We start from the raw sequence: 21,437 nt of genomic DNA on the forward strand, positions 1-21,437 counted from the left end.
GAGGTGTAAAATAATTAATTTTAATGTTATGCCTAATTTTCAAGTACCAAAAATACCCTCAAATTTAAAAGTTACCTGTTTTTTATAATACAAATTTTTAAAAAGAACAATTTTAGTAAATTTTTTCATCTATAAACATCATATCTCATCCACAATTCAAAATTACTCAAATATTTATTTATCTTTACATAAACCTTCGATTTTTTACAAAATCATATAGCTCATGAAATAAAAATCAACATATAAATGATTGAGATTCCTTTGAGTGGAGAGAAATGCATTAGCACCCACATTTGAAACCTGTGTTTTAAAATCGCAGTATAAATCAACATTAAACCCATATATGCAAAAAAACCCTCAAATATCTTTGATAGTAAGTCATATAATTATCAATATTATTAAGAACCATGATTCCAACAGTAAACGACGGGGACTCTGCGAGTGAAGAGTTTGTATTCACATCAGTTGTAAAAATAAAAACAAAAAAACCTCGCCTGTAAAATAATGTAATATTTAAAACAATAAAACTATATATTTTAAAAATGCAACGTAAAACCTACGGTAAACAAAGATAAATATAATTTAGATTTTTAGTACAAAGGTCAAATGTGCTTTATTTTTGAAAGTGTTTTACTTGTTAAATTTACTTTGATTATTTTCTTATAAAAGAATATATGAATTAATATTTAATACCATTAAAGATATAATAAATTGGGTAATATTTGGGTGGCATATCATATATAAATAGTGTTTGGTTAAACAACCCCTCACTTAAACCCTAATTATTTATAGCAGCACAGCAGCAGAGTCTCGCTCTCTCTCTCTCTCTGTCTCTCTCTCTCCCCGCCACTTCTTCCACCAATTCCTCTCTCTAAACCCTAGAAAGAGAATCAATTCCTCGGAAATTCTCCTCTTCTAGGGTTTGGAGTTAATTTAATTGTGTTAGATTCCCTACTTTGACGATATTTTGTGTGACTATATACATATCGGGAGCTGAAAAAGGATACGGGCAATGGATCTTCAGAGCCTGTGTGTGATCTTGCAAGGTGCGTTGAGCCCCTATCCGATTGAACGCAAGGCTGCGGAAGAAAGTCTCAATCAGGTGAACACCGAATAGTTTTTTTGCCGAAGATTTTTTGCTATGTTTGTTTCTGTGCCCCGTGAGAAGCTTGTGGATAATGAGATGAATCTAGAATGAGACGAACTTTATGGAGTTCATGATTGGTGTAGTTTTGCAGTGAAAGTTGTTTGCGTGTATCCTTTATTTATTCTGATTACACGTGTCAAAGTTTAAAGATGTGGAGGAAAGATTTTGAGCAGCAAGCGTAATTGTGGTGTCAATCTATTGTTTTGCAGTTTCAGTATGCGCCTCAGCATTTAGTGAGGGTGTTGCAGATCATAATAGACGGGAATTGCGATATGGCTGTCAGACAGGTGGCCAGCATTCATTTCAAGAATTTCGTGGCCAAGAACTGGGCGCCTCATGATCCTGGTAATTTTTTTTTGTCTCAATAGAAGTACTTGAACGTTTTATTTTACCTTTGGAAGTATATATCAGATACGCGTTTTTTGTTTCCTAGTTGTCATAACTCATAAATTCATTCTCCCCTTTGTGAATCCTAGAACTAGCAGGACCATTTTTCTCAATATTTATAAGCATAGGTTCTGTAAACATTCTGTGGTGATTCTGCATTCAGCGCAGTCTGATTAAAACCTGCTTGGACCCATGTTCTGTGGTGATAGGTGAACAGTCAAAAATTTTGCCGGGTGACAAGGACGTTATCAGGCAGAATATTCTCAATTTTGTCACCCAAGTTCCCCAGCTTTTGAGGTATTAATTAATAATTTCTAATCTCTTATTTAACCTACTGGACAAATTATCCTCTTTGTTAACCACTACTGTTTAAAATGAATTATCTGCTTTTCAGTCTAGTCTGGGATGACATCATGTTTTCTAAATATTTATCTTCTAAAACCCCACAATGCAATTTTATTGTTGGCAATCATCTCAGCTACCTGGTTGTTTTTGAATGGTTTATCTGGTCAGTGGTTTAGTTTTCCGACCATTGTTATATCTCTATATAAACAGATCACAGCTAGGAGAATGCTTGAAAACGATTATACATGCAGACTACCCAGAGCAATGGCCAAACCTTCTCAATTGGGTGAAGCATAATTTGCAGCAGGACCAACAAATTTATGGAGCTTTGTTTGTCCTTAGAATTATTTCCAGAAAATACGAGTGAGTTCGTAAAGCTAGCTATTTTCAAATTTTCTACAATACATGTATGTTGGAGTTGAATTATCAGGAGCTTCTACTGTCTGTGTTGTTTCCTATATTTTTTTACGAGTAAAAATATATCTCTGTTAATCTTATGTTTCTTTGTACAATCTTTTTACGAGTAGAAATATATCTCTGTTAATCTTATGTTTCTTTGTAGTTTATACCACTGTCTGTTTCAGTGCGATGTAGTTGTTCTCCTGTGAAATCCTCTTTCTTCAACTGCCAATTCTCCAATTAATAGATATTCAATAGCGAAAGTGTTATTATTTGATTCATATCTCATTTCCTGACTGTTTATCATTATCAGATTTAAATCAGATGAGGAGAGAGTACCAGTTCATGACATTGTTGAGGAAACATTTCCTCATCTGCTATACATATTTAAACAGCTCGTTGAGATTGCAAACCCTTCTGTTGAAGTAGCAGATTTGATCAAGCTGATTTGCAAAACATTCTGGTCATCTATATATGTAAGTGTGTGTTTCTTAAATATTCAAATGGGTCACAGGTGGCTTTTATATTTACACGTTACTGGATTAGGGAAGGTGTATTTTGACCTAGAGGTGCTTGAATTTTTTTATATGATGCCGCTTTTCTCAAACATTTGGTGGAAAGATCCTGCTTTGCATGAGAAAGGGTTCTGCAGTCTGGCAGATTTTATCCGATTTTCTGGTTTATCTTATAAAGTGTATTGCTTAAACTCCATCTGTTTGGTTTTAAACTCAAGTTGTAATGAAAATTTCTCAATCTCTTGCTGCGAGCTAAAATTATATTTCTGGCTTTATTTACTCTGCAGGACCTTTATTTTATATTTTATCTCATACTGTTGTTACACATCTTTCAGTTGGAGATTCCAAAGCAGTTGTCTGATCCCAATCTATTTAATCCCTGGATGGTTCTTTTCTTAAACATACTAGAGAGGCCGGTGCCTGTAGAAGGCCAACCTGTTGATCCCGAGCTGAGAAAGTCATGGGGATGGTGGGAAGTGAAGAAGTGGACTGTCCACATATTAAACCGCCTTTTCACTCGGTAGGTTCACAATCAAGTGCTTAATTCCAGCCTAATCCCGTGGATTGTGATTTCGGATTGATTGCCTAGAGCAGAATCAGTTATATCTTTTCTCTTTCTTTGTCTTAGATTTGGAGACCTAAAACTTCAGAACCCAGATAATAAAGCTTTTGCCCAGATGTTCCAGAAGAATTATGCGGGGAAAATTTTGGAATGCCATCTAAATTTGTTGAATGTGATCCGTGTTGGTGGCTATTTGCCTGACAGAGTAATCAACCTTATTTTGCAATACCTAAGCAATAGGTTTGTATCGTGGATTTCGATAAATATATATCCAAATACTGATTTTTTTCCTTAATTTTTTTTGCCAAAAACCTTCCTGTTGGCCACCTATTTTTACAAGGGATGACCAACCATGAGGTCCAGGACTTAGTTTTTTCCTTAATATCTCTTTTAAAGGAAAATAAACTCTTCTAAGGTCCCTTATCTGAATTTGGAAATGCTCTATTTGGTGTTTGGCATTATGATACATCATTGAGTGCCTGGACACAAGCACTTTTACAATGACATCACCCTGTGGCCAAAGTATTTATAATATGAGTTAACTCAAGAAGTTGGTTATGAACAACCTGAAGTGCAGTTCATTTTTGACCTTCTTTTGTCATGATATTTGTGTGATTTCTGGGTGGGGAATGTTTCCAGTACTGACAAGAACTGAATATACAGCTTTCGTGCAACTGATGACTATAGTGTGAATATTGATGGCAATTGAATTTTACTCTCATTGGAACCCGTTCAGTGTAAACATGTGATATCTGTTTTTAGAAGGATGGTTGTGGCTAATGTTATCCAGTACCCCTGTTTTTAATTCATGTTTTATCCACCATGCAGTATTTCAAAAAGTAATATGTATAGTCAGCTGCAACCAAGACTCGATATTGTTCTGTTTGAGATCATCTTTCCGCTGATGTGCTTCAATGACAATGATCAAATACTCTGGGATGAAGACCCGTCTGAGTATGTGAGGAAGGGATATGGTGTGTTAGATATCTTGTCATCTATGCAATTTGTTATTCTTTTTTGAAGAGCTAAGGATGCATTAATTAGCTATATTTATAATAAAAAAATTTCCCATGCTTCTGCAGACATAATCGAAGATTTATACAGTCCCAGAACTGCTGCTATGGATTTTGTGAGCGAGTTGGTCCGAAAACGTGGAAAGGAGAACCTTCATAAGTTCATATCATTTATTGTACAGATTTTTACCAGGTATACGTGACGCTGTTCTACACACATTTATCCCATCCTATAAGAATATATTGACTATAATCGTTTCACTTTTCTCAACCTAGATATGATGAAGCAGCTGTGGAATATAAGCCGTATAGGCAAAAAGATGGAGCCCTTCTTGCCATTGGAGCTTTATGTGATAAACTGAAGCAAACTGAACCTTACAAATCTGAGCTGGAGCGGATGCTTGTACAGCATGTATTTCCCGAGTTCAGCAGTTCTGTCGGACATCTTAGAGCCAAGGTAGGGTCTCTTAACTTGTATTACAGTTATTTCCTTCTTTTGACTCTCATTCCCATCCTTGGTGATATGTTATAAGGTTATAGTTGCATCATTTTATCCATGTGGTAGTTATCAAAACGTAGATATGGAAAGTTTGTTTTCATTAATTTACCTGTGTCAAATAATTACCATAATACAGTTATCATGTTATAAGGTCTGACATTACATGGCTCTTATGATCTTATCCGTGCTGAGAAGATTTGTCGATCTTATCATACTATTATGATCCGATCCTTCACATTAGTTTAAGTCCATTTGTTGCCACCACTCTTATGTTTTGAGCTTCTGCTCTTGTTTTATTCTTGTTGATATGCATTGGATTTTAGGCAGCATGGGTTGCAGGACAATATGCACATATCAATTTCTCTGATCCAAATAACTTCAGTAGAGCATTGCACAGCATTGTTGCTGGAATGCGCGACCCAGAACTTCCTGTTCGTGTTGATTCTGTTTTTGCATTGCGGTCATATGTGGAAGCTTGCCAAGGTTCTGTTTTCTGGGCATTGTCTTTGTTTTTATCTGTTTTGAATTTACCTTCAATGATTGATATTCATTAACTCGGGCAATTTTTAATGTTCAGACTTGGACGAGATTAGACCAATTCTTCCACAATTACTTGATGGTATTTTAAGACCCTGTCCGCATTTATTTTCTTGAAGCTGCAGCTTTTCAAAGGTCTTATCTCAATTCTGAGTCCATTTTTTCAGAATTCTTTAAACTTATGAATGAGGTCGAGAGTGAAGATTTGGTGTTTACTCTAGAGACAATAGTGGACAAGTTTGGAGAAGAGATGTCTCCTTATGCTCTTGGATTATGCCAGAATCTGGTAAGACTATTCTACACATATTTGTAATCTTGAGTTGAGATTTTATAATATGTCTTTCAAATTACCTACTTTTGATTTTTAGGCTGCTGCATTTTGGAAGTGCATGAGTGCCGCTGAAGCAAATGATGAAGGTGATGATCCCGGTGCTTTGGCTGCTGTTGGTTGCTTGCGTGCCATAAGCACAATTCTTGAGTCAATTAGCAGGCTTCCTAATCTATTTGTTCACATCGAACCAACTTTACTCCCGATAATGCGCAGGATGCTGACTACTGATGGACAAGGTCGGGATCTGAACATGTTTAATCGTTTATCAGTTTGCATACTCATCTGACTTGTCATTTCTTCCGTCTCACAGATGCTTAATATTTTTTGATTCTTTGGATAATTGTATTGCAAAAATTCTCCAATTGTTTTGATCTAAATCCTAATTTTTTGTTAGTTTAACCACGTTGATCAACTTACAATGCATCACTAGTTAAACCACTTTGATCAACTTAAATATATTTTTTTACCATCCACATTTCCATAATTTATCTGTCGAGTTTTTATTGATGTAATCTTGATTCCTCAAAGTCAAATTGCTTGGAGTGATGGCTAGTGACTTGGTCTAAGGAACCTGCTAGCTTAAAATATGTCAAAAATTGTTAACGGGAAAGAATTATATCTCCACAAAAGCTTTAGTACTTCTGTTATGTTTTTGTTCTTATGATTATATGCATTTGTGCAGAGGTCTTTGAGGAAGTTTTGGAGATAGTCTCATACATGACTTTTTTCTCACCCACGATCTCCCTAGAGATGTGGAGTCTATGGCCATTAATGATGGAAACTCTGGCTGATTGGGCCATTGACTTTTTCCCAAGTACGCTGCTGCTGTTTTGTTTTGTCTGGAAAATCTGTTCTCATCAGTATGATGCCGTTTGATTCCTTGTTTTATTTTTGCTTCTTCCTCATGCTTCTTTGACATTTTTGCGTTTTACTACTTCCTTGTGCTTCTTTGACATTTTGCTGATGGTTTATATTTAGACTATTTGGAACTTATTTAATATTTAATTTAATTGATGACACTCCAATCCGATATGGCCACAATAACATTCCATGGTACGTGCTTAAATTTCTAATGCCATTAGCTTTCTTGACTATTCCTCTGTGATAGTTTTTGAGGTTTTAGTTTCTTCACCTGTATTGTTAAACTCTGCCAAATTAACTTCTGAGAACTGTAGTGATTTTATTCAGCACCTTGGTTTTTGAAAATTGTAAGTAATTTGTTTGTATCCCTCATCATTGATAACATAATGATTTATAACCATTTGGTGGCTCGTGAGATGAGATGATAAATGATGGATGATATACTGATAACTTAATGATATATAACTCTAATCATATGTAAAGTTTAATCAGATGTTGGAAACAAAGGTGTGTGATTAGCTAATTCCCTTCCATCACACCAAACGGTGCTTGAGCTGATTGGTCCTTGCATTATTTGTAGCTTTCTAGTTGAATGTTTTTCTGTTCTTTTCAACAGCTGGTGCTTAGATGAGAAGTATCCCTTCTACCATTGTTACCACAACCACTAGAACCATTATTACCAACACTTGTGGGTGGTGCTATGATGTTTGCATGTGGTCTTCAAAGGGTGCATTAATGATATTGGTGTTTTTCAGCGTTGCTAAATTCTGAATTCTGATGGTTGTATTTGTCTTGCATTTTAATTATGTGTAAGGTCTCATTGCCAAACAATTTTGTACGTCGTTACTGGCTAATTTTCAGAGTTAAAAGCATTTTGCCCTGGCACTCACTGACAAGCTATGAGAGATTTTGGCAGTCCAACTTCAACAGTTTTATTGGCCTATTGTGTTTGGGGGATGTTTCGTATACTGCTTTGTTATCTTCAAGATCTGTGTGCTTTTTGAGCTTGCTATTATCCGTGGTTTGATAGGACTTTCTGTTGAATTAGTTGCAATTTTGTATTATTTTTATTTCCAGTATTGTTTTCAAATAAGTAAAAAGAGACTAAACCATTAAGTGTTAGTTTTTCTTTGGCCTTATGACTACTACTGACTTCTTGTATCAGCTTCTGTAAACTTCTGTAATACTGTGGTTCTTGTTGATTTGCTCAGACATCTTGGTGCCTTTAGACAACTATATATCGAGAAGTACTGTGCATTTCCTCACATGCAAGGAACCAGATTACCAGCAAAGCCTTTGGAACATGATTTCATCTGTTAGTGAATTTATTATTATTAAATTCAGTCTCTGAACTGAAATTGAGCTAGGAAACTAGTACCATCTAGTTATGTGTTTTGTGTTAATGATCCTGCAGGTTATGGCTGATAAAAACCTTGAAGATGGTGATATTGATCCAGCACCGAAGCTTATTCAGGTGGTATTCCAGAACTGCAGGGGACATGTAGATCATTGGGTTGAGCCTTATTTGAGAATCACTATAGAGCGTCTACGTCGTACAGAGAGACCTAGCTTGAAATCCCTCTTGATTTTAGTGGTAAGGAAAATTATTATTTTTATGCGCCAAAGCCCCTTTCCATATATTCTGCTCTGCCATGGTAGTCAGCCTAATGGACTACAATCACCTTTCGACATTCACTTGAAAATTGTTTCTTGAGTGTGTTTCATTTTCACATGTGCCACTGACCAGAATTGAATATTTGCTATTAATACGCAAAATCATTTTTTTATTTGCAATTTTTTTTGGCAATGTTTATATATTATGGTGATGAGAAGTCATCTCAACTCTGAATTGAGTGATGCACTATTTGTTACCTGGCTTTTTTCATCTCTGACCAAGAATGGAATAAATTTTTGGATAATTATGTGTTGCATATGAGGGAAGGGAATCGAAGACTTGTCGTTATTACTTTATGGCTTCGTGCATTTATTCAACAGCCTGATGCATTGATGGATTTTCCTATGTTCAAATATAAAAATTGGGGCTAAGACACGCGAGTTTGATGATATTTGTTAGGTTGCTGATGCTCTATACTATAACCCATCTTTGGCACTCAACATACTGCAAAAGCTTAATGTTGCAACAGAAGTTTTCAACCTATGGTTCCAGATGCTACAACAAACTAAAAAGAGTGGAGCACGTGCTAATTTTAAAAGGTTTGGGATTATTTCCACTCCTTGATTCCTTGCCATAATCATTTTCCTTTACTGGAAAGAAATATCCATTTGGGATTATATCCTTTCTATGTTTGCAGGGAGCAAGACAAAAAAGTATGCTGTCTGGGCTTGACTTCATTGATCCCACTTCCTGCAGATCGGTTACCCGGAGAAGCCCTGGATCGTGTTTTCAAGTCTACTCTTGACCTGCTGGTGGCCTACAAAGATCAAGTTGCAGGTGTGGGTTTATTCTTCTTTACAGCTCATATTTATGTTATTTCACAAGAAATATTGAAACAAGTTTAGGACATAAGTGATTCATTTACATCTTTTATGTATGGTATATGAATGTTTAAATTTTGTGGGCAGAGGCTGCAAAGGAGGAAGAGGAAGAGGGTGATGACGATGATGATATGAAAAATTTTCAAACCGATGATGATGATGGTGATGAGTCTGACAAGGAGATGGGGGTTGATGCAGAGGATGCAGATGAAGCTGACAGCTTGAAACTACAAAAATTGGCTGCTCGGGTGGGTATCAATTTTTGAAGCTTAAAAATTAGCTGTGAAGAATTTTCACAATGGGATCTGTAAATAAAGCAGTGGCATGATAATCCCTTCATTTTTCTTTTTTGTGAAGAACTTGAAAGCTACTTCAAAATTCTTTTTGTTTGACTTCAATCTGGCTACATTACTTAAATTTGATTGGGTTTTTGTTCTCTTTGATTTTAAAATTGTAATAACCTTGGCTTCTTCATGCACTTATATTTTCCCTGGCACAAGACAGCAACATGTTCAGCCTTCATCTATGAGGGAGGCTAGATATGTACTGAAGATCATCTTTGAACATCATTATAAATTCCTTGTGTTATATTTTAGATACGCGGTATCTATTATTTTTTCTGATGCATATTTTTAAATTATATATTTATGGCCCGTCTCTTTGGAATACAGGCCAAGGCTTTCCGTACTACTGAATCCGATGATGAAGATTCAGATGACGATTTCAGTGATGATGAGGAGTTGCAATCACCTATTGATGATGTTGACCCTTTTGTTTTCTTTGTGGACACTATCAAAGGTGAATCTCTAGCCTTTTGTCTCGTTCTAGCCTGGATGATGTCTTGTTATATATTTTTTCATGGTTTTCTTATCCCTGTTTTATTTAATTGTGTAGTTTTGCAAGCTTCTGATCCGTTAAGGTTGCAGAGCCTCACACAGACGCTCGATTTCCATTATCAGGCACTAGCAAATGGTATTGCCCAGCATGCTGAACAGAGAAAAATGGAAATTGAAAAAGAAAAATTGGCTAAGGCGGCAGAAGCAACTGCTGCTGCTTCTTCTTAATATTTTGTTTTCTTGATGGTTGTTGATTTGATTAAGGTCAAGTTCCACCTGATTCTTTTGGTTAGTCCAATAATGGTTATGATAAACCAGGAGCCGCTTCAGGTCTTTGGTAGTGTCAGATTGTTTGTGCAGTCATTATGGTTCCGCCTTATGCCAAATTTCTTGAAAACCAAGGTGGCCATACAATGTAGGGAACTCGGGTTCCCGTCAACATTTTTGAGTGAGTTCTCATAATACCCCAATAGGTGAATTTAGCCCTTCTCTATGAGAAGATACTAGGTACTAGATTGTAAATCCTTTGCGGATGTCTAGTTGTACCATTTTTATGAAGTGCCGTGTCAACTTGAGGAATGTTAATTATAAGCCCCTCCGTTTGGTATAAAAGTGGGGTGTAGACGAATCATGAGGTGTGTATGTGCGTCGTCTGGATAAATAATTGGTGGTTGTATTTTGAATTCTTTTGGTTCGGACTCATGTCCTGAAATTTGTCTTTGGGCATGGTTGTGTTGTGTCTACATATGTTCTACACATTGGTCGGTCCAAATTTTGGGATGTTTTGATCTCTGTGCGTAGAATTGGAATCTTCCTCGGGCTGTAAAACTGGTTGTATTCTTTTTTGCTGGGAAAGAGTTCCGATTTTAATTTTTGTGGTACTCGTGTTTTTTCCTGCTACTACCCAAACTTGATATTTTTGCTTCTTGTAGGGGAAGACCATTATTGCCTCGATTGAATGATGAATGTATTGCGTACCTGTGATCCATATTGACTAGATTTTGTTATGTATTTCATGTTTCTTAACGTTGAGACCGCGATAAAGACCCCATCACTGTGGTTGAAACAATAGCAAAAAAAGTTAGGTGCAACTTGCTAAAATGAATGAACATTTTCTTCATAAACACTTGCAATATAATATTTTTATGGATAATATAAGATATTATACGCTTAATGGTTATGACATAATCTCAAACTTGCATATATGAACTTTTAATTCCCATGTAAGAATAATATAAATGATGCATCCTGTCCGTTATGGAATAGGTAAAGAAGTTGATGGAGAAGCAAGACGGATTAACTTGAGGCCAATGACCCAATGAGCAGGCAGGTGTAGGTTATAGACAAGGAGTTCACTTTCATCGTGTTTCCCATTAGATAATCTTGCAACCTGAGAGTCCCAAGAGTTTTCTTTCTAGAGCTCCTTCGATGCTTAAAGTTAAGGGAAACCAAAGACCCGAACATGATTCCTCTGGAACAACTGTACACCAAATTTGTAATCGTCTCTCCAAGTTTGAGGAACCTTGATTGCCGACATTTAAAACCGAAACCATATCAAACTAAATTTTTAGGTTTCGAACTCGGAAGTATGTATAGACAACTTAATTTATATATTAGAACTACTTTATTTATGTAAATAAAATTTAACTTCTATAAAAAAATATTACTATTATATGATCGAATCTAAATAGATTGGTTAACTAACAAATTGAAACATCGGTGTTTTTTTTCCTGGATAGTTACAAATTCAAAAGAACAATCTCAACCACATCTGTTTAAACCATAACCAAATCAAAATCATCATAAAACAAACCTCTCTTAACTAGTTAGTAGTTTGATTCCAATTCCACAGTTTATCAAAAACAGGAACCATCGGTTCATGAATTAAATCGCCGATGTTAGAGTCGCGATCAACCTCAACAAATGCAGCCTTTGTCCACCAGATACATGGTTTTTACAGCTTACATGACGTCTATGCCAACTAAAAGTTTTTTTTTAAATATAGATACAACATTGTTATTTGATTGACACTAACTATATTTTCCACAAATTCTAGCACCTTGTAGATTTCCGAGTACAATAAAAAAAGTTAATAATAATAAAAAGGTATTAATTTATTACCATATCACAATATATGTCTGAAATTCAGTGAATCCAGTAAAATGGCAAATAAGAAAATGAAGCATTTGCTTCGTTTATCTGTGAAGGAAAATTCTGTTGACGACATCGACAGGCAATGCATAAGCAGGATCTATAGGTTTCAATCCTGGGTATTCAAGAAGTGAGAGACCTGCAGCAGTCACCATACATGAAATGTTCAAGAATGTGAAAAGGATGCCACGTTTGTGTTCACGGAGTTTCATCTAGAAGTTAAATTATGTAAAACTTCTTACAAACGAGAACCATCAAATTTAAAACTCGGGCCATGTTAAAAAATGCAAGGTTTTTAGAAGAAATATTTGAAATACATTGTAAACCTCTTCGGAAGTTGAGTCCAGAGACAAATCAAGACTTTAACCAGAGTTCTCATCAGTTTATGTGCATTACATTGAAGGGTAAAATGATGCAAGTCTTACCAGCAACCCCAAAGTAGGTATGGAAGATGTCGACAGCATCATCTGGCCTATCTGAAATTCCTCCGTTCTCTTTATCCTATATAATAAAAGGCAAAGGCAATTGAAAATCCTTACCAGTATGATCCTATCAAAAGAAATTTTAAATTGGAACTGCTTTGTCAGAATCAAAACAAACCTGACAGTCCAAGATGAACTGGACAAGCTTTTTCTTATCAATCCAGTGAACTCTATCAATCATGATTAAGCTAGAAAGGACCCACCATGAATAGCAGACCTGGGTTGAGAATTAGGGTAAAAAAAATTGAAAAAATCCTTTTTTCTTAATGTAGTAGTCCTCAACTAAGATTAAGAATACAAAATGGAAACGGTAACTCACATCAGGAAGCTTCTCAGGACGCCCATTTAGACCTCCAGAAATTACTTGTCTCTCACACAACCACCATCCAAGCAGGTCTTTGTCAATATGATGTAGAGCACCAGTAATTGCAAGAGCTCCCACGCAACAGAAAACTGCAATTGCATTCAATGGCATGACACAAAACAACTATCACACTATCACCCCTCTCCCGTTTTTCTCGACTAAGCCACACAAAAGAAAAGTGAAACACCGTCATATTCTAGTTACTTGTTTTTAGCCAAACACTTGAATAGGAAGATGACTTCTCAGTTCTTTTCTCTCCAATCAAATAGGAAGTTAGGTTCTACCAATTTGTGACAAACAGCTGATATGACAACTAAGGCTCCACAACTGTCTGGTACAAACAATTGTTATGAACAGCCTCGCTCGGTGTCATTTCAAATGAATAGAAATCTTAGCTTAACAAATACTTTATGGGTTAATTAACATGAATTTTCAGTAAAGAATTTTGTAAAACACCATAACTAAACCTTTATCATCTGGTCAAGCCATCACAAAAATTCTATCCAAACAATTGAAATACGAGTATACGACTTCAGGCCAAAAACGTAAATAACTATAGATGAGCTGAGTCGCCCATTGGAGGCAGTCGATTTGTAAAGGCTATAATGGTACGATTAAGTGCTCGCCAGAGAGTTTTGAAGAAGTTACCTTATCAGCTATGTCAGGGAGCGGAGCTTGGTGCACCACGAAATACAGGGAAAAATAACTTTGCATTCCATTAAAGATTGGATTTAGCACTTGGATAATCAAAATCACTATTTCATTTACTTTTCCATTTTATTAGGATAATTGTGACCGGTAAAATGCTTTTAAAGTAAGCTATCAACTTACTCGGTTAATTCAAATGAAGTCCTAAGCACACATATTCCAAAGTCATGAGGTAAAAACTGAAAATGGCCCAAATATGCATATATTTACTTAACAACTAGAACTGATCACATGTAAATGTAACCACTCAAGACATGAACATACTTTGCCCTGCATGGGATTCCGCTCCAGGTGTGCATCCGAATCCACCATCCAAATTCTTGCAACTTACAATGTACTTTACAGCTGCTTCCACATTGATTTTGTCCAGTCGATGTAATAATGCGAGAGAACATAGAGCAATATACGAAAACCTAAAGAAAATGTTAGCTTGTTTTTGTATTCCATCGTGTATATAATGTATCAACACCAAACGTAAACCTAATTATCATATCACACAACTTAGAAGTGTATAGGTAGAAAGAAAAGGTATACCTTGTATCAACTTCTCCCCACATGTCTCCAGAAAAGGATCCATCCCCATTTTGTAGGCCAGCGATATCTACCTTACAAATGTAAGTCCATACTCTGAACTAATTGATTCTGTTCTTGTGTTTAAATTATATTAAGAATAAAAGGCAGAACTTGACACTCAGAACAACAGCAAAACACACTCAAAGCTTGCAAATTTGTAACGCCCTCTCCTGGCTTTTGAGTCGCAGTATTGATACATCGATGAAGTGTGAGATATTAATTGGCATTAACAAGAGTTCATAATGCTCAGACAATATGCAAAATGCAAACAGTAGCACTAAGCAAACATGTTTGACATATGAGGCAACATCATAACTGGCACAATTATTTATGGTATATGTCAACTATCTATAACACAAAGTGCAGCAAACCATATTTTCAACCCAAGCCCAGATCCTGCAATTAATAAAGCCATATAACTGACAAAGATCAGTTGTATTACTATCAAATGCAAGTTATCTGTGCATTTGTGAGGACGATATCTTTTGAAAAAATAATCATTAGCAGATAAAGGTGAGTAGGGTTCTTACAGAGAAGTGAGAACATTGTTTTACTTATAAAGCCAATACTCAACCTTAAGAATCATCTTTATTAATGAAAGTTTAAGATTTCATGTAATGAGCACCAAGAGGGTGCCTCCCACATTCTTCAAAAAGATAACAGCTATCATGTGTGTTAATCATAACGGGAATTAGCAAAAGAAAGGTAGCCATCAACGAGGTAGTCCTCAAGAAATATTGTAAAACCGAAAGCTCAGATGTGAAGGATACATTTGGAGACCTTCTCTGTGTCAAGAACATCTATCTTGTCAAATAGAGCCAAAACCTGAATAGCACTTAGGGTGTACAATATATGAGGGTCATGTCCAATGTTACCACCAAACCCCCCTGCATAGAACTACAAACATTACGAGCCCTTAAATTGATAATCATATATAAGGAGGAAGAAAGAGCAGCCAAAGTTTTTTAAAAATAAAACAATTTCCCCACTGAACTTATTTTACTTGTCTCTACCTGTTTTAAAAAAATATGCATATGCATCGATATGTGTTTACAGAGAGTGCATAGCCACATGCTCAACATGTCTTACATACATACATAAGATCTAACAACCTGGAACTCAAAACTGGATGCCATCCTAATGGACATACTGAGTGTCTTACCATATGGCAGCTCAACATGTTTTTGAATCGCTTGTGGATGTTGAGACTTTCAAAATGGGGGCTTGATTCTGAAGTCCCTCTTTATGTCCTATAGTACGACATCCAATCTTGAGTTCCAGATCGTTAGATGATCTTATATATGACTGTTCAAATCGAGATGCATCCATATGTGTTTATATGTGATTGATGAGCATCATTTTAGAATATGTACATTATGTATGTATCTAAGACATGTTGAGCATGTTGTTATGCACTCTGCCTGTCCTTTAGCATGACATCCAGTTTTGAGTCCAGATAGTTAGATGATCTTATGCATGGCCGTTCAAACCGATATGCATCCATGTGTTTATATGTGATTGACGAGCATCATTTTAGGATAATAATCATATCTAAGGAGGTATAAAGAACATCAATATCTAAAAAAAAAAGTTTCCCTGCTGAACTTATTTGACTTGTCTCTACCTGTTCGTAAAACAAAATTACACTTATAGCGGTATGACATAATGCTGTATCACTAACCAGATTCATCTTGGCACTGCCTAATCCATGATACAACCTCATCTTGATCAACTGCATCCAACTTCCCCATTATATCAAGAGCGGCCAATCCCCAATAAGCACCATTTAGTCTTAGGTGCTCCATTACCACGGACTCAAAGCTATCCTTTTTCTGGTGATAATGGGTGCCAGACAATCAAAACAACAGTAAATATCACAACATAATGATGAGTATTGTGTTCTTAAATGCAATTTATTTCCCGAAACAAGAAACTAATTAAAGACTAATGTCTAGTAAACGGTTAACAGCATAAAGACAAAAGCTTAACCTATGTAAACCTACAAACCATTTACAAAAGTAATATCTTTACCCTCAAACACTGTTAAATAACTTTGAGTAAATACCCTGATTAAGGCTGCATATAATACCAGCCAAGTTCAAGCTCAACATCAGATTTTACACGTGGAGCTCAAGCTTAATCAAAGCTCAATTATACGGAAACTGGGCATGCAAGGAATCTTCCAATATGCTTATCACTTTTACAATCTTCCTTGTACCGTATGTCGATGTTTTGAAGCTCAAAATTTGCATCTTTCTTTAGGAACAAGTTTCTGGCTGACAGCCACACGAATTTCACCGGTTACCAATCCCTAAAGCTTCTTCCATATTTTGATCCGCTTCATTCAGAAACAACTAAGAATGCTTAGATTTAATGTACTCTGTTCTAAATTCTTCACAAAAGATTGAATGAGAAATGGGAGAGGCTTATATCAGGGTCTAGGTATTTTCAAAGTTGTCCCCATCAACTACTCTTTGTATGAACAACAGTTTGTCCCTGACCGGTCCTCCACCTAGGCAGAAGTGGTTTTAAAAAAGGCTCAACAGTGCCTAATAGCTTGCTATCTTGCAAATCAGTAAGCATGACCAAAATAAAATTGGAAACTTCAAAAAAATTATGTTAGAAATTGGTATACATTGTAATAATATAACAGCAGACTTTCATGATATACTCTTCAGAAAGCTAATAAGAACCATATATTTTATAAAACAAAACACAGGGTACCATCAGCAATTTTAATATCACAATAATATTCAGACATTAAGCATGTCGTTCATAAGATATTGAAAATAAGGCATACCTTTTCAACTGATAAAATGTACCTAGCATGGTTTTCAATGTTAAGCTCTCCCATCTGTTACTGAATGAAATAATCAATCTTTTCACCTAAAAACACATCAAACTAACATTTTAAAAAAATAAAAAGAGAAAATCTTTAGAAGTCAAGCAACAAGCAGCAGTGTCCTATCTTCTTATTTGAAGATAAATTTTATGGTACATGATAAAACTATATATATGCTTAGAAGCCAAATATATAGTTCAAATAAAAAAATTCGTATATAAAACCACAGAAAACATACCCAGAAACTGACACATTTTCCTCCATAACAATTAACTACTCGAACGATAAAATGCCCAAACAATGCAAAGAAATGAACTTGTTATCATTTATTTTCTTCTTTATCGCTAGAAGCTGCTTGTATTTCGATAAACGGATATTATATGTATAAACAAATGGAAGATTGGAATTAAGAAAGCAGAAGCAGTGTCAATATCTAAATCCCAATTGGTTAAATTCTTTCACACAAATCGAGTAGTGGGTATCTGATCTGTTCGGGTATCATGATCGCCTGGTTGCTGCTCATGCCGGCGCCGTTGAATGGCACGACCGGTCACAGCCTCCAGAAAACGAATTATATGGCCTATTCCGTTATTACAAGTTTCCGGTTCATTTAAGGACGACCACAATGGTGATTCCGGCAACTGTTGGTTCAGATCAAGATCCATGAAACCGTCCCTCATCATCGATTTGTTATCAATAGTAAATCCTTGAGTTTCCTACCAAGAATCCTACTTTAATTGGCAAAAGAAAAAACCCAACAACCAATGATCGAAATTGAACATTAATTAAATCAACAAGATCAGGGTTTATAAGCCCAGTAATCAAACAAAGAAAATCAAAACAATGATGAAAAAGAACAGAACCACATAAAATTTCTTGCCCGTTTGGTGACTGAACTGTAGAGGAGAGGATGGTCAGAGGTCAGTGTTCAATGGAAGCGGCTATGTAACAGTTACGATGGCAGCAACACGGGCGACCCGACGGAGATGCGTGTAAGAATAGTGTGCAGATGTCGAGGGTTTTGGGAGGGAACGGTGATCTGAGAATTTGTAGTTCTACAACAAAGATTGATAAGTGTGTGTGTGCGCATACAGTGGCAGGTGGCCCAAAAAAATTAAATTATTTTAATGTATTAATTTTGGTATGATATGTGATTTAGCCAATGATCCAATTTACAAAAATTATAAATATATAAATATGTTCTTAAATCAGATATTTGTAACACTATTTTTTTTTTTTATGTTTCTCAATTATTTTTCGATTGCTTTTCTTGATTCCATTTCCATGATTCGATTTTTATAGGTCACGTTACAGAAGCAGCTATTGCTGCTGCATGAATAATGAGCCGCTCCCGTCCACTGGTCGGGTTGACTATCCGGTCATTATCGTCCCACCTTGTGCCACATTTTTTTCTGAAAAAAAAGTGGCATACAATGTGGGGAACTCCCCACAAATTCTTAAACGAGTAGAGGTTTTTGTAATACATTTTACGACGAAATAATTCTCTGTCGGAAGATGCTAGTAACTAGCAGGTATAAATGTCACTTTGTCATGCAGTGATACCATTTTTAGAAGCACTGTGGTCAGCTTGAGGCATGTTCCTTAGAATCCCCTCCAGTGGTTATGATAGGAGGGGAAATGTGTGTGAGATTTATGATGTGTTTGTGTATCATTATCTTTCGATGTCGAATCAAGTCTTAAAATTCGTCAATCGACATGATTGTGTGGCTTCTGGGAGGTTTTGATCTCAGTGCATAAAAAATTGTGAATCAACCCGTAATAAGAATAGAAACTTTCGAAGGCATCAATTAGCAATTATGTATGTTGTTGTCTCATACTGGTCCAGCAGAGGATCTTCATGCAATCCATCAATCAATTCGAACGAAGAAATATAGCTCTTAAATGGAGATTTCTGTTACTATTTACACAAAAATGTAAAATAGGAATATATAGGAATATCACGAACTGACACAAGATTCGAGACAAACTTTAAGATATCTATGTTCCGAGTGAAGTACAAATTTAAGAGAAAAACCAGTCCTAGAACATGAAATCCAGGACGCTAGAAACTGAACCCATAATTCCAGAACGAGTTCTCTTCATCAACGAGATCTAGGTTCCTCCTCATCCCTCCTATGACGATAGCGAGTTACATCTCTATCACCAATTGACCTTTTGTCCCGTTCCATGCCATTGTGCTCTTCTCTGCGATGGGATTCAGACTCATATTTCTTCGATCTCTTATCATTCCTATCATTGTGTTCGTCCCTGGACATCTGCCTTCTATCAATATTTAGGTTACGGTGTTCATTCTTCTGTCTTGTTTCATTCTCTCTCCGTTCATCCACATATCTTCTTCCGAAATCCTTTGCATTTGTTCCAGTGCCTTTGTAAGACATTTCTCGGTCTGTATCATGGCTTTTTGGTCGAGAGTTCGGCAAATCTTTGTTACTTCTGTGCCCTTCTCCCCGAGGGGCGGATCTATCACCCTTTCCCGAACCCTCAAACTTATCGTGGCCCCGTTTTGAATGTCTATCCTCCTCAGCACCCCAGCCTGTATTTGCAGCTCGCTGAATTATTTAAATAAAAAGGGAGTTATTAAAAGATAATGACTCTGAACCCAGTGCAACTTTAAAATGCATCAGATATCATGGCAGACCATAGCAATAAAATATCCATCTACCGATGAATAAAAAAAAGAAAAAGAAAGAAAGAAAATATCCAACTCGATAAAACACTTGGAAGTCCTAAATGAAAAGGCACAATGCTTTCAGTCAGAGGCCAACCAAGAATCTAGTGGTGGATGACCTGATATTTTGGAGGAGAAACGGGAGACTGCTGGGATCTGCCCTCGACTTTAGGCAAGTAAACATAACAATACGATACAAAATAACCAATCAAACAGCAAGAGGTGTGCATCAACTCACAGATGAGAAGAAAAATATAAAACTACCCAAATATAAATATGTAAAAGATGCACGGTGGCAAACATATAGAACTCTCCAGCAACTGACTAACTGAGACAAGCTTTCTAGGAATATAAAAAATGCAATCAGCTTGTTTATTCATGTGTTGAATCAATAAAATCCAACATATGCCCTTAGTTATCTGAGTGTTAAGACTTAGTAAAAATGTAAGTTAAATCCCTTTCTAGAAATATAACAACAACAATATCAACATTCAGCAAGTAAAAAAGATTAAATTATGGCCTGTTGGTGTATTCAATCAGTGAATACTTACATTAAAAAAATCAGTTAATATTTCCCGTCACGAGAATCATAAAAAATGTTATAAATCAGTGGAGGAATAAACATAATAAAATGCATTCAATTAAAAAGAGAGAGCACGGAAAAAACGAAAAAAAAAAAACTGAAGCAGCTTTTTTTAAAAAATTCCAGGGCATGAACATAGAAAGCAAATCAGATATTCAGATATTCGAGAAATTCTTCAAACTCACATGCTCATCATGAGAAAATTTACAGCTATCTCCGTACTTGCATTCTCCTTTCTGAAAAGCACGGCATACACCTCGTTCCTCCCGCTTCTGCTGCCTGGTTTCCTCATCCTCTTCCTCGAGTTTTTTGTATTTAGTCACATGATCAACTCTCACTGTTCGACCCAAAATTTGAGCTGCATTTAGATTATCTACAAGTGACCAAAAAATCAATAAGAGGTTGAAAAATATGTTAATCCTAATATTAAAATAGATTTATTCAGCAAAGGAACGGACCTACAACAAGATTTGTACTCAGATGTTATTCCTAATATTAAAATAGATTTATTCAGCAAAGGAACAGACCTACAGCAAGATTTGTACTTCTTTGATCCTCATAGGCAATAAAAGCAAACCCTTTGGATTTTCCAGTGCCTTTGTCCCTGACTAAGTTAACATCAACAATTTCCCCGTACCTAAATTATCAGATTAACTATGTAAACCGTTTCTTGGCAGCAATTGTGAAGAAATATTTTAAGATAAAGAGCAAGAAGTGAACACACTGTGCAAAGACAGCAAGGAGATCCCCTTCAGTTAGATCAAATGGGAGGCCGCCAACATAAACATAAGCAGAGTCTTTATATTTAGCATGCCAAGAGGCCCCTTCCGAGATGCCAAGAGTTGCTTCTTTCTGGTTGATGTTCTGAATTCGTTTCACCAATGTCAAAGGGTTCATTGAAGATATTTCCCTAAAAAACTAAACAATATATATATACGTATATATGTAATTAGAATCTTGCTATATATTTTTTTTAAAAAAATCAGACAACCAATCCAAGGCAGAAACTAAAAGATTTCATTCACAACTACAGAAGCTAATTTTAACTGGTATGAGTTTGAAAAAGAAAAAAAGAAAACTTTAATTGGTACAACAAATATAAATCCACTTCTGGAAA

General features: G+C 35.9%; 3 protein-coding genes across 7 annotated transcripts; 1 reads left to right on the forward strand and 2 right to left on the reverse strand.

Moving 5' to 3' along the window:
• Positions 1 to 804: 804 nt before the first annotated feature.
• LOC142547571 (importin beta-like SAD2) lies at positions 805 to 10,809 on the forward strand. Its single transcript, XM_075655934.1, has 22 exons — positions 805 to 1,102; positions 1,357 to 1,492; positions 1,744 to 1,831; positions 2,090 to 2,242; positions 2,592 to 2,754; positions 3,129 to 3,313; positions 3,422 to 3,595; positions 4,184 to 4,329; positions 4,438 to 4,561; positions 4,645 to 4,825; positions 5,191 to 5,350; positions 5,445 to 5,486; positions 5,572 to 5,690; positions 5,773 to 5,971; positions 6,418 to 6,549; positions 7,808 to 7,911; positions 8,011 to 8,190; positions 8,671 to 8,810; positions 8,909 to 9,048; positions 9,180 to 9,340; positions 9,764 to 9,890; positions 9,987 to 10,809. Exons 1-22 carry the CDS (start codon positions 1,013 to 1,015, stop codon positions 10,154 to 10,156), a joined length of 3,114 nt encoding a protein of 1,037 aa, XP_075512049.1. The 5' UTR covers positions 805 to 1,012; the 3' UTR covers positions 10,157 to 10,809.
• A 1,092-nt stretch (positions 10,810 to 11,901) lies between these two features.
• On the reverse strand, positions 11,902 to 18,108 carry LOC142547569 (geranylgeranyl transferase type-2 subunit beta 1-like). Of its 4 annotated transcripts, none has more exons than XM_075655929.1 (10): positions 17,929 to 18,108; positions 17,007 to 17,092; positions 15,888 to 16,038; positions 14,977 to 15,093; positions 14,168 to 14,234; positions 13,898 to 14,046; positions 12,881 to 13,014; positions 12,680 to 12,778; positions 12,505 to 12,580; positions 11,902 to 12,218 (listed from the first exon to the last, which is right to left on the reverse strand). In XM_075655929.1, exons 2-10 carry the CDS (start codon positions 17,058 to 17,060, stop codon positions 12,124 to 12,126), a joined length of 942 nt encoding a protein of 313 aa, XP_075512044.1. In that variant the 5' UTR covers positions 17,061 to 17,092; positions 17,929 to 18,108; the 3' UTR covers positions 11,902 to 12,123. The 4 variants fall into 4 exon arrangements, with proteins under 4 accessions (XP_075512044.1, XP_075512045.1, XP_075512046.1 ...); XM_075655930.1 differs by having other exon boundaries at positions 17,912 to 18,108; XM_075655931.1 differs by lacking the exon at positions 17,929 to 18,108 and having other exon boundaries at positions 17,029 to 17,261.
• Positions 18,109 to 18,509: 401 nt separating this feature from the next.
• On the reverse strand, positions 18,510 to 21,223 carry LOC142547570 (zinc finger CCCH domain-containing protein 42). 2 transcript variants are annotated; one of them, XR_012820697.1, is made up of 5 exons: positions 21,045 to 21,223; positions 20,848 to 20,957; positions 20,506 to 20,693; positions 19,096 to 19,618; positions 18,510 to 18,573 (listed from the first exon to the last, which is right to left on the reverse strand). XR_012820697.1 is itself a non-coding variant. In XM_075655933.1 (4 exons), exons 1-4 carry the CDS (start codon positions 21,215 to 21,217, stop codon positions 19,151 to 19,153), a joined length of 939 nt encoding a protein of 312 aa, XP_075512048.1. In that variant the 5' UTR covers positions 21,218 to 21,223; the 3' UTR covers positions 18,939 to 19,150. The 2 variants fall into 2 exon arrangements, 1 of the variants encoding a protein (XP_075512048.1); XM_075655933.1 differs by lacking the exon at positions 18,510 to 18,573 and having other exon boundaries at positions 18,939 to 19,618.
• Positions 21,224 to 21,437: the final 214 nt, after the last annotated feature.

This window comes from Primulina tabacum, chromosome 5 (assembly GCF_025594145.1).
Source record: "Primulina tabacum isolate GXHZ01 chromosome 5, ASM2559414v2, whole genome shotgun sequence".
NCBI lineage: Eukaryota > Viridiplantae > Streptophyta > Magnoliopsida > Lamiales > Gesneriaceae > Primulina > Primulina tabacum.